The sequence below is a fragment of the Pyricularia grisea genome, chromosome I (genome assembly GCF_004355905.1).
Source record: "Pyricularia grisea strain NI907 chromosome I, whole genome shotgun sequence".
Classification (NCBI taxonomy): domain Eukaryota; kingdom Fungi; phylum Ascomycota; class Sordariomycetes; order Magnaporthales; family Pyriculariaceae; genus Pyricularia; species Pyricularia grisea.
Window position 1 is genome coordinate 1,931,668 of NC_044973.1, and position 11,711 is coordinate 1,943,378.

The window sequence follows — 11,711 nt, forward strand, 5'->3', positions numbered from 1 at the left end:
AAAAAAAAAAAAAAAAAAAAAAAAAAAAAAAAAAAGAACCAAATTGAAGTGTGCACAAAGATAAATAAGTCAATGTATGTAACAGATTTATGATCAGCACTACACAGATGAGCTCAATGACGCAGAGGGTCACCATGTACCAAACTGGGTTAGAAGACTCAGGGGCTCCATAACCTACGAGATCACGAAACTTGACATCAGCAAAGCCAAGTTTGACAACCGAGTGCAATATACTTCTGCAGTACAAGACATTTTCAATTACTCCCGTATTGATGTTGGTATTTTTATTTCATTTTAATTTTCACTTTCACTAAGCCCAATACGGGATTTGAGAGGATTCCCCAACACCCCTCCATCCAGAGTCCGTATACCGCCAGACACAATGATAATCAACAAGAACTTTCCTGGGATACTCCAAGGAGAACTCTGAATAAGAAGAGGCTCAATAACAAAGGTATAGAGCACCGGCCCTGAAGGACTTTGTTATATGCGCTCTCATTACAGCCTAATACAGTCAGTTGAACCCGACAGGTGACTGAACCAAACTCAAATAATCCAGGCCCGAAAGATCGACGAACCGTTCCTAACCATCGGTAGGAAGATATCTCATTTCCTTCCTAACCATGCCACCCCGTGATGTTCGAGGGTGAAGACGATGGAGGTTCAAATTATTCTCTTCAACCTCTGGAGCCGACGATTGGGCTACCGATCTCGCCAACACTGCGTCCAACTGTCCTCGACTCTCCAATGTCGTCAGGGACCCACCGCACACACAATTGTCCGTCTATTTCTTGCGTGTCAAAACTGCCACCTCCATTATTTGCGTTGCCTTCAGTGTTAGACATGCTAATAAGATCGTCCATCGTGAACGCCATAGCACCATAGTGCGCGTCCACGTGTTTCTTGATAGCCGCGATGGCCAGGTACCGGCGGCTTGGATCTTCTGCCTTCTCATCAAGCAGCGGTGTCTTGTCAGAGGCGAGGTCTAAACAAGCTTGTATCAGGATCTTGCGCATTTGAACCAGGTTGTGCCTCGCCGGGGGACGACTGGGCACGGTCCAGGGGCTGTTGGCGCTCAGGGCATCTGAAAGACTGTTGAATCCTGGCGGAGGGGCAGGTTGTCCGAAGGAACAGCCGAACCCTTGATTGACAAGGGATGGACCCGCCGGCTGCGACCAGAGACTTGGGCCGAAGGGGGAGTTGCTCATGGGATACGATCCTACCCCAGGCGGGGGGAACCGGCTTGCCTGTGGAGGGCCAGGGATGCTTCGTCTAGCCGACCGAGCGCCTTGTATAAAATCGTCCATCAGGGGCTCGTCCAGATCATCTTCTAATAAGGCACTAGAACCTAGGTGGGGGGCGCTAGTCTCCTCCAAGTTGTCCTGAGTAGGGCGACCAGGAGAATCGGATGAGCCACGCCGCCCTTGCACGACGCTTCCCGGACGACCAATCGGAGCGGGACGCGCTATTGGCGTTGCCGCGATCGGACTGTCGAAGCTCGCCGACGCTTGCCTCGAATGGGAGCTCAAAGGGGAAGGTTCCTTTGGTATACTGCCAAAAATACTTGCAGGCATGTTGGGAAAATCAGACTGTTGAGCTGATAATCCCGGGGGCGGCGGAGGCCCATGGCCGAGGCCGCGTCCCGGGCCCAAGGGAATCCCGAGCCCTGGCGGTAGCTGGGGATGCTGTTGCCCAGCTTGCCTGAATCCAAAGGGACTCTGCTGATACATTTGTTCAGGGTAATCAGTGAATAGACGTGGGCCTCCCAAGCCGGGAGGCGCGTTTAGTGGCCCTATGCCTGGAGGAAAATGTTGATTAGGAGGAGGATGAGGCATGCCGAATGGGGGAGGTAAAGAAGTCGACGTAGGAAGCGACGTGCCCAATGGTGAGGTGGCCTGGGAATGCAGCGACTGACCCTGGCTGCTGCTGCCTTTGCTGAGGGGGCCGCCTGGTCCGGGGCTAGTATGTACTGGTGTTGCGGCCTTCGGAGGCGCAGGATACTGACCCACACCCTGTCCGTGACCTTGCTGAGCCGCGAATCCAGAAGTGAAGGGCTCCTGTTGAGATGGCCGTCTCGGTTTCTGGGGAGTGGGTAGTTTCGGAAGAGCGGGTACAGCTGTTGGAAGTTGAGGGGATGCAACAACGGCCTGTTGGCTTTGAGGAAGAGCTGGTGCTGGATTCGGTGCTTGCGACTGTCGTCTGGCCGGTCCGGTGGGTACAGGCACATTTGCAAGGGCTGTTGCCTTTTGCGACGCCCTTTCCGCTTTCTTCTGTGCCTCCTTCGCTTCTTTGTCGGCCTTGAGCTTGGCCTCCTTTTCAAGCCTTTCCTTATCCACTTTCTCCTTACGCTCACGAGCCTCGCGCTCCTTGAGCTCACGAGCAGCCTTCTCGCGCTGCTTAGCCTCTTCCTTTGCCTTTTTCTCCTTCTCTTTTGCCTCGCGCGCTTTGCGATCCTGTTCTGCTTGGCGCTCCTTTTGCTCCTGCGCCCGGCGTAGCCGCTCAGCCTCTTTCCGCTGCCTCTCTTCCTCCTCTGCCTTTCTCTGCGCTTCCTTCTTCTTCTTACGTTCCTCGTTCTTCTGTCGTTGCTCCTCCTGCCGACGCTGTTCTTCCGCAAGGCGCTCAGCTTCTTCGGCAGCCTTTTCAGCATCCTTGCGGGCCTTCTCCTCCGCCTGGGCCTGCTTCTTTTGGAGTGCTTTATCTCGTCGCTTTTGCGCTTCTTTTTGTTTTTTCGCCTTTCGTTTCTCGGTCTCTCGATCTTCCTGCGCAAGCTCCTCCAACAGCTTCTCTTGTCGCTCCTTAGCGACTTTTTCTCGATAAGCGGTGAGTACTCGCTGCTCGAACATGCGGGCGGCGAATATCTGGAACATCCTGCGGCCCTCTTCCATCCGCTGCTCCTCGGTCATCGAGTCCTGTAGGTGCCGATGCTGCTTAGCGTGTGACTCCTGACCATGATCCTGATAAGAACCATCATCGGCGCTGGCACTCATGCCAGCATCACCGTAATCGCCTCCGCGGCAGGGACAATGGCAAGCGCAGTGAACAGGGTTGGTTTGTACCTCTTCTTCATCGTACTCCTCGTCCTGGCTGTCATACTCCTCCTCCTCCTCCTCGTCTTCGTACTCTTCGTCGTCTTCGGCAGGTGGAGGATGGGCGTGTGCGGGATAGGTGTTGCCGTTCATGTGATAATTTCGAGCAAACTGCTCCTTGGCGTCCTCCTCACGCTGCATGCGGCGCTCGGCTAGCTGCTCCATCATTTCTATGAATTTTTTGCCGTCGTTTTTGAGTAGGTCGTCGGCGACAGTGAGGATGCCACCTAGAGAATGGTCAACATCGCGACGGAAAACGTACTTCAGCACTTGCTCCATGTAGCTTTTGGCATAGGGAGGCAAGGAATTCAGAGACTCGTGGAACCGCGTACCCTGGACAGTGAGTGAGTTGCCAAAGTTGAAGAAGTCGGTCTGATATTCGGTTGGCCGTTGGCGGTGCATCTCCTCAGGCTCCTCATCATCACTGTAATCCTCATCATCATCTAACTCCTCCTCGCTGTACTCGTCTTCGCCGTCGTCGTCATCCTCATCGTCGCCGCAATGCTCGACTATGCGTCCCCGGGAAGGTTGCCTTGGCGGGTATTTTGACGGCATGACCTGGGATGTGTAAGCCGTCGACCCAAAATGCCCTGTTGGCCCTAACATCGGTGGAACATCGCCGTTGGGGTTCGGCTGGTTGGCGAAAGACTCGAGTTCCTCGTAATAGGCATCGTATAGACCTTCCAGTTCCTCCTCGATGGCGGTTCGCTTACGGCCACAGACGGTGCAGCTGCAGGTTTGCTTTTGCTGCTCCTTCATCTTCTTCAAGACTGCGTCCTTTTCGACCTTGACAAGTGACTTGCGCTCCTCCTCACCCAGACCTAGCCAGAACTCCTTGATACGTTGCCGCTCTTCCTGTGAGCTGGTATTCCAGATCTTTTCCTTAGAAATTCCGGAAGCCCGGCCTGGGCTGGCGTGAGGAATTGGTGATGGTGGTCGCCTCATTTCTCCGTGGTGGTTTGACCCTGTTGCTGAGACAGCGGAGTCTATGGACGGTCCCTCCTCGTTTTTCGATTTCCTGCCCTTTTTCGATTTGGAAGCCCCCGTGGTGGTGTGACCATTTGTTTGAGATGGCCGGCCAAGCGCCTCCCTTTCGTTATCACTGTGGCCTGCGTCAGATGTTTCCTTTGGCAGGCTAGATGCAGCAGATTGAGCTGCGGCACCATTTGACAGATTGTCACCAGTAAGACCAGCTTCCGCAGCGGCCTTCGCGGCCAGTTTTGCCCGCCGCTTGGCTTTCTTCCGATTTACGGTGGGAGCCGCCTCACTTCCTGATGCATTGGAGCCAGGAGGCGCGGTCGGCGCGCTAGAAGGCGGCTGGCCTTTTCCTGGAGTAGGTGGTGGCATTGAAGCTGAAACGGTCGGCGAGGGCTGCGGTGTTTCGGCGGATAAAGGAGTCTTCGGGACGCTGATGATCTTGGATCCGTCACGGTTCGCGTATTTCGAGGTGCCCTTGGAGGGAGTGGGAGAAGCGGGAGAAGTCGGCTGCGAGGCCACCGCGGGCTGGCGGCGGTTGCCTTTCATAAGTGCGACGTTGAGCCCTTATAATGATACCAACGAGCTAATGGATACCATTGACTATAAAAGATGTATGGCAAGATGTGGGCCACGTGGTTCCCGGGATAGAGTTGCTGGTTCTAGATGCCCAACGAGTCACGGTCAGCATGCAGGTAAGGGCTGGTTTCGAGGAGACGGAGCATATCGTCGTGCGACCGGTCACATGTATTTTTATTTTTTTTATTTCTTTTTAAAGACCATGATAAAGGCGCCCATTGAATGCAACCCAGATTTCGGGATAACATCAGCTTTGTCGGATGGTTGACTGTGGAGAGAATTGGAGGGGGATATGCTGAAAGGGCATTTGATGCTGTTTTCTCGTGGAGGGGCTCAGGTAGATTGCCTTACTGTTATGATCGATGGCGATAGTATTTCGGCGGACGGCGAATACGATACGATCTCGGCAAGCAATCAAGCTAGATGCTCTCGTCTGTAATCGGTCGTGGCGGCGTGGTCGGCAGCGCTCGTCGTAGGCCTTTTTGGCAATGTGACTGAAATGATAGATGCGACCTTTCTTTGGTTGAGCCGACGTTTGTTCAGGCACGACCTACCTAAGGAACCTTGCCGCTGGAGCCCATCGATAAGTTCCGCCAAGGTACCTTCCTAGCTGGGGCCTGTGCACACGGTACAGCGCGACGACTTGTTGGTGGCAGGGCAAATCGATCCAATCAGCCAAGGGAGTAAAGCGGGCCTTTTTCAAGCCTGCCGAACAGCTATTCGCCCAGAGCTTTAGAGGGAGGGACAGACAAGACAAACACTCGGCCGTCTTGGGTGCCTCAGGACTCAGAAAAAACAATTACGGAAATGACTTCATGCCAGATGAGTGAGAGGCTGGCTTTAACGCGACCCGGTCGGTTCATCTACACTCAGCTTCTAGGTTCTAGCCTGGGTTACCGGTAAGTGAGCAGTTAGGGTAGGTAGGTAGCAAGCAGGTAAATTTGTTGAGGATCTGGATAGCCTGGGTTAACTTGGGCTACCCTAGATGCGAAGGAATTGAATTGGTATCAAGTGTTGCGTGTTGCAATGTCACATTCTTCAGAATAGCTAATCATGTAAAAAGTTGATGTGAGCAGCGATCACCGCATGCGGCAAAATCAATTTGAGTTTTACTGATAGATCCAGGGCTGAAAGATCTCTCTCTAGGGACTACTGCAACCATTCATCCGCTTCGCTTAGCCGGAAGATCCATTTTTGACCAGTTGCCCGGTTCATATTTCAGGCTCGGCAGGAATTGTTAGCTCTGGTTCCAAGGCTTAGTGACGCAAACGAACAGCTCCTACGCAGAAAATAGAAATTGAAGCTATACAATAATACCCTACCTTGCCTTAGCAACATACATTTATTACCTTGCATAGCTACCTTAGGTACCTACCTTTGGGGACGTACAAATAAACAAACACGCATTGCCCCGACCGCGGCCATGACAGGCGCCATCTGCACAAAAAAAAAAAAAAAAAACCATCGCTGTTGCTCACCTATCAAACATGCATCCCGTATGGTGGGCTGGCATCAGACGAGGAACTAATTACCACACAAACCAAGCCAAACTGTGTATCTTGGCTTATGAGGCGGTGCTTAGGTCGCCTCAATAGTTAGCCACTCGGATCGGACGCTAAGAGTAAGGGTCGCCGTCCGGTCTACGCGTAACTGTGCTCTGCTTGCTGCTTAGAGCTGAGGCTGCGATGCCGGAACCATGTGCCGTACGTTGAACACGGACGGACCACTAGTTTGTAACTCGTCTTGAAGAGTTAATGGATGGATGGATAGTCGCCTTCACAAATTGAACGGCTGATGCTTGATGTAGAAATGTTATCCAGAAACCAAACAATACGGATACGACCGCACAACTTTCTACTCTGTAAGGCATCCGTACATATTTAGGTACATATACGTGCATTGCCGTGGCGGTAGACGCTATTGCTTTTTTCTTTTCTTACATTTTGTCACCTTGTTTTGATCAGATGGTTTCGGGAAGTTATGGTTAATTTGGCAAAGGACACCTGGCTCAGCAGGAGACGAACCGACGGCCAAAGGGGCTCCAGGAAGCCCCAGAGATTGTTCCATGGGGTATTGATACTACATCAGCAATGGTAGCCGGGGCTTGGCACGGCATTGCATCGGAGCATGTCATGACGAGTCGGCCACCGCCGCATGTTGGGTATTAGATGACTCAGTTGGTTGTTGTACTGCTTGATTTGGTCAATAAGTTGTGGGAGAAAAAATAAAGGCAAGAAAGCAAAAGGAGAGACGAGTAACTCAATCTTATCAACAACGGGAGGCATAGGTTCAATGGTGAACCAAATTCAATCAAACAAACCCAGGCCAATCGCAGATTCTCAGATCTGATATCCTTACAGTGATCGACCCAACGCAGTACTTTTGTACTTCACTTGTAGGTTAGTTGTTACTTTCGAGAGAGCAGATTAAGAAGCCCGCCCCTAAAGTTCATTTGGTTGTGTATCTTCTGATTTGGATTTGCCTCGGGCCTGGTGCTTGTGGAATTGACAAAACAAGGCAAATCGCCAGCTTACAATATGCAGATGTCAGGTCAGATCAAAACCCCAGAGCATACCTAGAGTTATGTGAATGGCTCTCCGACTTACGCGGCTCGGTCCAACCACATAAAAAAAGACGACCAAAAGAGGTTGTATGGGGTCGGTCTGGCGGTCGGTCACTGTTGTGTGCCGGGTACGCAGTGCGGCGTTTCTTGGCGAACCCCTGTTGCAACTAACGTTACACGCCGCGCACGCATTCACAACCAGCCCACAGCAATACTGTCAATTGATTGACTGATGCAGTCTCTTTACACCAGCCGACTGCATATTCTCATGCACCCCAAGTGGCTCCGCCGTTTGTGCCGTCGTAGCGTCGACTCCCCACAAACAACCTATTTACTGTACACTACATGTACCTTTACTCCTTGGCTAAGCCTACATAACGCTTGTAAGGTACCTACAGTACCTACCTTACCTACCTACCTAGCTCCTTTACCCCTGTGGGTCTTTGCTCTGCCGCAGCACAGGCTTCTTCGTCTGGTCCTTGGAGGTGCCCAAACCAGAACAGACCAATCCATCCATCCATGGTCATAATATTGGTATGGGGGAAGAGAACCAGCTGAACGGTCAGTACTGTACTATCCTATCCATGCCTACCACCACCTACCTGCCTACCTAGGTATCTATTTTATTTTGTTTTCGATCTAATTATGCCGTGATCTAGTCGGCCTAGAACTAGCCTGCTACCTGTGTCCTACTTTCGTAAACTAGCCTATCCCTTCCAAACCAAGCTGGCTGCCGGTGGCCCCTCATCCTTGAACTCTACTTCATACGAGATTGATTGATGTGGTTTTCTGTGATTTAATATCCGACACTACGCCCGCCCGTTTTGTTTCTCCAGCACAAACAAACTCTCCACCCACCCACGAAACGAACAAGCGCGCGCGGCGGCCTCCCAGAGGACGGACTTTCTCACCGAGTCAACGGACCAACCCTTTCTCCTTTCCAACCCCCAACAAACAAAAACGAATCTGCACCACATCAGGAAATCTTTCGACAATCCTCATTGTCAGAATCATTTGCTCGTACAGCAAAGCAATTCGCACCTCGATCTACACCACCATCAGCAAATCGTTTCGCCATACCTGCACGACTAAACCGAGCGAAGAACCAACCAAGCCCCTGACTGCTTTCACGCAAAACGTTTGTCGCCTTACAGAAATCGACTTTCTCGCCCAGGGCGATCGACAAAACAATACAGAAATCGAAGGGGGAAAAAGGGGATCCCCGGAACACGCATAAGAAACATTAAATAAACACGCGCACCCTGTGAGCGTGCGGCTAAGCAAGCATGGCAGCCGCAAATAATTCGAACGTCATTCGCAGGTACGATGCAACACTCACCTGGGAGAATGGCCGTAGTGTGCTGCGTCTTTTCTTTATATCTTAACATAATTGAGTTCTTACCCAAATTTGCAGGAAATTGGTAATCATAGGCGACGGTGCATGCGGAAAGACAAGTTTACTTAGCGTCTTCACTCTTGGGTATTTTCCAACAGTAAGTATTCCTAAACGCGACCCTGAAAAAAAAAAAAAAAAAAAAAAAAAAAAAAAAACTAGTTTGATGTTTGTTGCTATAAGAGACGCAAAGACTAAACAAATACCCCTTTAACTTGTCATAGCATTATGTAAGTCCCGAAACGACTCAGCAAACACCCGAAACGAATCGATCAGGATGTATAGAGCTCGGAAGAAGGAGAAAAAAAAAATCCTAACCACAGTCTACCGAGCAAACAGATTCCGACCGTCTTCGAAAACTACGTGACAGACTGCAGGGTGGATGGCAAGTCTGTGCAGCTAGCATTATGGGATACGGCAGGCCAGGAGGACTACGAGCGATTACGGCCCTTGGCATACTCAAAAGCGCACGTCATCCTAATAGGGTTTTCTGTCGACACGCCAGATTCATTGGACAATGTGAAGCACAAGGTGGGTTCCCTGGTACCTATGTGAACGAGGGTTCAAAAGCGTCTTTTCCCACCCTCCAAGATGCCGTCCACCAAGCCACGATCGACCATAAACGCAAGCTTCCGTCCCCGGATGCTTGCGGGGAATGCCGAAACCCTCAGGTTCCTTGGGTCCGCGTGTAACTGCGCAATCTCCGGTCCTCCGCGGTAGTTCTTTTTCCCACCATGGTGCAACACAAAGTGCGACCAACCAAGTCGTTACGATTGGGTCTGGTGACGGATGTTCGTGGAGGGGGTGTGGGAGATGAGGGACAAGACAAGGAGAGGATGTAGACCTGTGTGGGCTGACAAATCTGGGACAAAATCTTAGTGGATCGAAGAAGCTACCGAAAAGTGCCCCGGGGTACCCATCATCCTCGTCGGCCTCAAGAAGGACTTGCGGGAAGACCCCGTAGCCATCGAGGAGATGCGCAAGAAGAGCATGCGCTTTGTCACTGAGCACGATGGTGAGACTGCGGCTAAGGAAGTTGGTGCCCGCAAATATTTAGAGTGTTCGAGCCTGTCTGGCGAAGGAGTCGACGACGTCTTCGAGGCAGCCACGCGCGCAGCCCTCTTGACATTTGAGAAGGGTGAGGGAGCCGGATGCTGTGTGATCCTATAGGGTCGCCATACCACGGCACATTCGCTGGCTCTAAGCTTGTATAAAACGGTACGGAATCCACTCGTTGGGTATCCCAACCGACCAACTTACGATTACCGGGACAGAAAAATCTCAAAAGAACGCCTCGCGGTCAGGTCCTGAAGGGGGCATAATGGCCAAATCCGGATCTAGGAGCCCACAAAGAACGCACTCGTTCACAGCAATCACCCATTTTATCATCGCCGAGTTTTCTGTAACTCTTAAAGCTCTGTTCTTCTACGACATCTGACGACGAAACAAACATGCGCGAAAAAAAAAATCATCGGTATTCAAAACCCGCAGATCCTTTGATCATGTTCATCTCCAACTGCACTGCGCTTTTTTCTCACTGCTGGCCAAGAGGGGGATACGCCTTGTTTTTCTTGTTTAATTTTTCGAATGTATAATAGGGGAGCGATAGACAGACCTTGATGCTCCTTTTTGTTGCTGGAATGACGTTATTTAGTCAGGCACGTCAAGTAGTAAGAGACGGAAAAAGTGACCGGATGCAGCAAATATAAATAAATACAGTTGGCCGCTTGTGACATTTAAAGGGCGTAAATTGTGTTGTATGAGGGGCTTGAGTTAAGACTGATTAAGATGCGCTGAAGCCTTGCCGTGAGTAGCTAGAGGCATAGAAATCGTCCATGAATATCTCAAATGGACCTTGACATATTTTGGTTGAGTTGTGTTGAATCAGTGGGCGACTACATCCTGGTAGGAAAAGAAATTGAAACTTGAAAGGAGCAGCCAAGATATGCCCACGAGAAATATCAGAACGATGGTCTGATACAGGGCAGAAAATAAGAAGTAATACAGTCAATATTTTGTCTATAATTTTTATACATACTCTTGATACAAAAAGAGCGCCCTCTCTGTAGCGAAAAAAACGCCCAAAAGAACCCTCACATTGGCTTCAGAGAACACAAGCTCTTCAGAGTATATTAGCCTCTCAATCCCGCCTCCAATCGTGGTTCCAAGCCTGCCTCGCCGGCGTCTCGACCTGGGGCCTGGCGTACTCGATGGGGAAGCCATCGTGGCCGTAGACACCCTTCTTCTCCATGGCGACGCGGTAGAGGTAACCCTCGTCCCTGGTGCCCGGCCCGCTGGTCTGGCGGAGCTCCTCGCAGGCGTTCCGCATAGAGTGCCACTGGCGCATGAGCATCTTCTGCTTATCGTCGCGCTGCTTGTGCAGGTGCAGCTGCCAGGCGCGGTGAATGGTCCAGTGGCGCAGGTGACGGTTGCGGCCCATGATGAGCGGCGGCGGCGTCTTGCGCACCACGCCCACCACCTTGCGGAACAGCATCAGCTTGGGGTCCGCGGCCACGGGCTGGGCCTTGCGAAACCGGTCGCCGCTGTTGCCCAGCTTGCGGTTGATGGAAGCCGCGTGACTGCCGATCGACGTCGACTGCTTCTTGACCTGCCGCGCCGGCGCCTGCGGCGTGCTGTGGAAGGAACGTGTCCTGCTGCTGCCGCTGGTCATGCTGTGTGTCTGAGGTCGGAGGGCGGAGGGGACGAATGGGTTCGAGGTCGGGAGGAGGCGGCGCAGGGTGCTGCCAAAGGTTGACGTTGAGGCCATTGTGATATATGTCGTGGTCGATACTGACCCGGCGTCTGTGGATGTTTTAGATGGTGATTGAGCCTTCTACCAAGGCTAGGATGGGTATGGCTAGGTCGGGTCAATGTCGCCTCCTTTGATGTGTCCCTTGCCGCGTGCTCGGGATTTCCGCCAAAGCTTCGATGATGGCGGGTTTGTTGCAGATTTCGACAAATCAATGTGTTTTTTTTTTTTGGACTCGGCAGGATATATCGCACGGCAGTTGAGAATATGACCGCCGTCGGTCCTTCGCCAGCTCTGGATAGAAACCTTTTTCTACAGTCGGATTGACCTCTGGAGACCATTCGACGAGTCGAACTAAGAATTTCA

The 11,711-nt window shown here is 51.6% G+C and overlaps 4 protein-coding genes across 4 annotated transcripts; 2 read left to right on the forward strand and 2 right to left on the reverse strand.

Annotated features, from left to right (window-relative positions):
• Positions 1 to 677: 677 nt before the first annotated feature.
• On the reverse strand, positions 678 to 4,610 carry PgNI_05605 (uncharacterized protein; the record flags this gene model as incomplete). The annotated part of the gene is made up of 1 exon (XM_031125636.1): positions 678 to 4,610. The coding sequence occupies one exon, from the start codon at positions 4,608 to 4,610 to the stop codon at positions 678 to 680; it is 3,933 nt and encodes a 1,310-aa protein (XP_030982444.1).
• Positions 4,611 to 7,292: 2,682 nt separating this feature from the next.
• Positions 7,293 to 7,571, forward strand: PgNI_05606 (uncharacterized protein; the record flags this gene model as incomplete). The annotated part of the gene is made up of 2 exons (XM_031125637.1): positions 7,293 to 7,331; positions 7,455 to 7,571. The coding sequence occupies 2 exons, from the start codon at positions 7,293 to 7,295 to the stop codon at positions 7,569 to 7,571; spliced, it is 156 nt and encodes a 51-aa protein (XP_030982778.1).
• Positions 7,572 to 7,667: 96 nt separating this feature from the next.
• On the forward strand, positions 7,668 to 10,337 carry PgNI_05607 (uncharacterized protein). The gene is made up of 5 exons (XM_031125638.1): positions 7,668 to 8,524; positions 8,821 to 8,826; positions 8,920 to 9,127; positions 9,476 to 9,734; positions 9,871 to 10,337. Exons 1-5 carry the CDS (start codon positions 8,490 to 8,492, stop codon positions 10,032 to 10,034), a joined length of 672 nt encoding a protein of 223 aa, XP_030982779.1. The 5' UTR covers positions 7,668 to 8,489; the 3' UTR covers positions 10,035 to 10,337.
• A 399-nt stretch (positions 10,338 to 10,736) lies between these two features.
• PgNI_05608 (uncharacterized protein) lies at positions 10,737 to 11,363 on the reverse strand (the record flags this gene model as incomplete). Its single annotated transcript, XM_031125639.1, has 1 exon — positions 10,737 to 11,363. One exon carries the CDS (start codon positions 11,361 to 11,363, stop codon positions 10,737 to 10,739), a length of 627 nt encoding a protein of 208 aa, XP_030982447.1.
• Between the last annotated feature and the right edge of the window lie 348 nt (positions 11,364 to 11,711).

Excerpts from the sequence above, each read along its gene's own strand:
- PgNI_05607 (XM_031125638.1), top strand. The coding sequence starts at position 8,490 with ATGGCAGCCGCAAATAATTCGAACGTCATTCGCAG. Across the intron at positions 9,128-9,475 it reads TGGACAATGTGAAGCACAAG|TGGATCGAAGAAGCTACCGA; the intron begins GTGGGTTCCCTG and ends ACAAAATCTTAG. Across the intron at positions 9,735-9,870 it reads CCTCTTGACATTTGAGAAGG|AAAAATCTCAAAAGAACGCC; the intron begins GTGAGGGAGCCG and ends TTACCGGGACAG.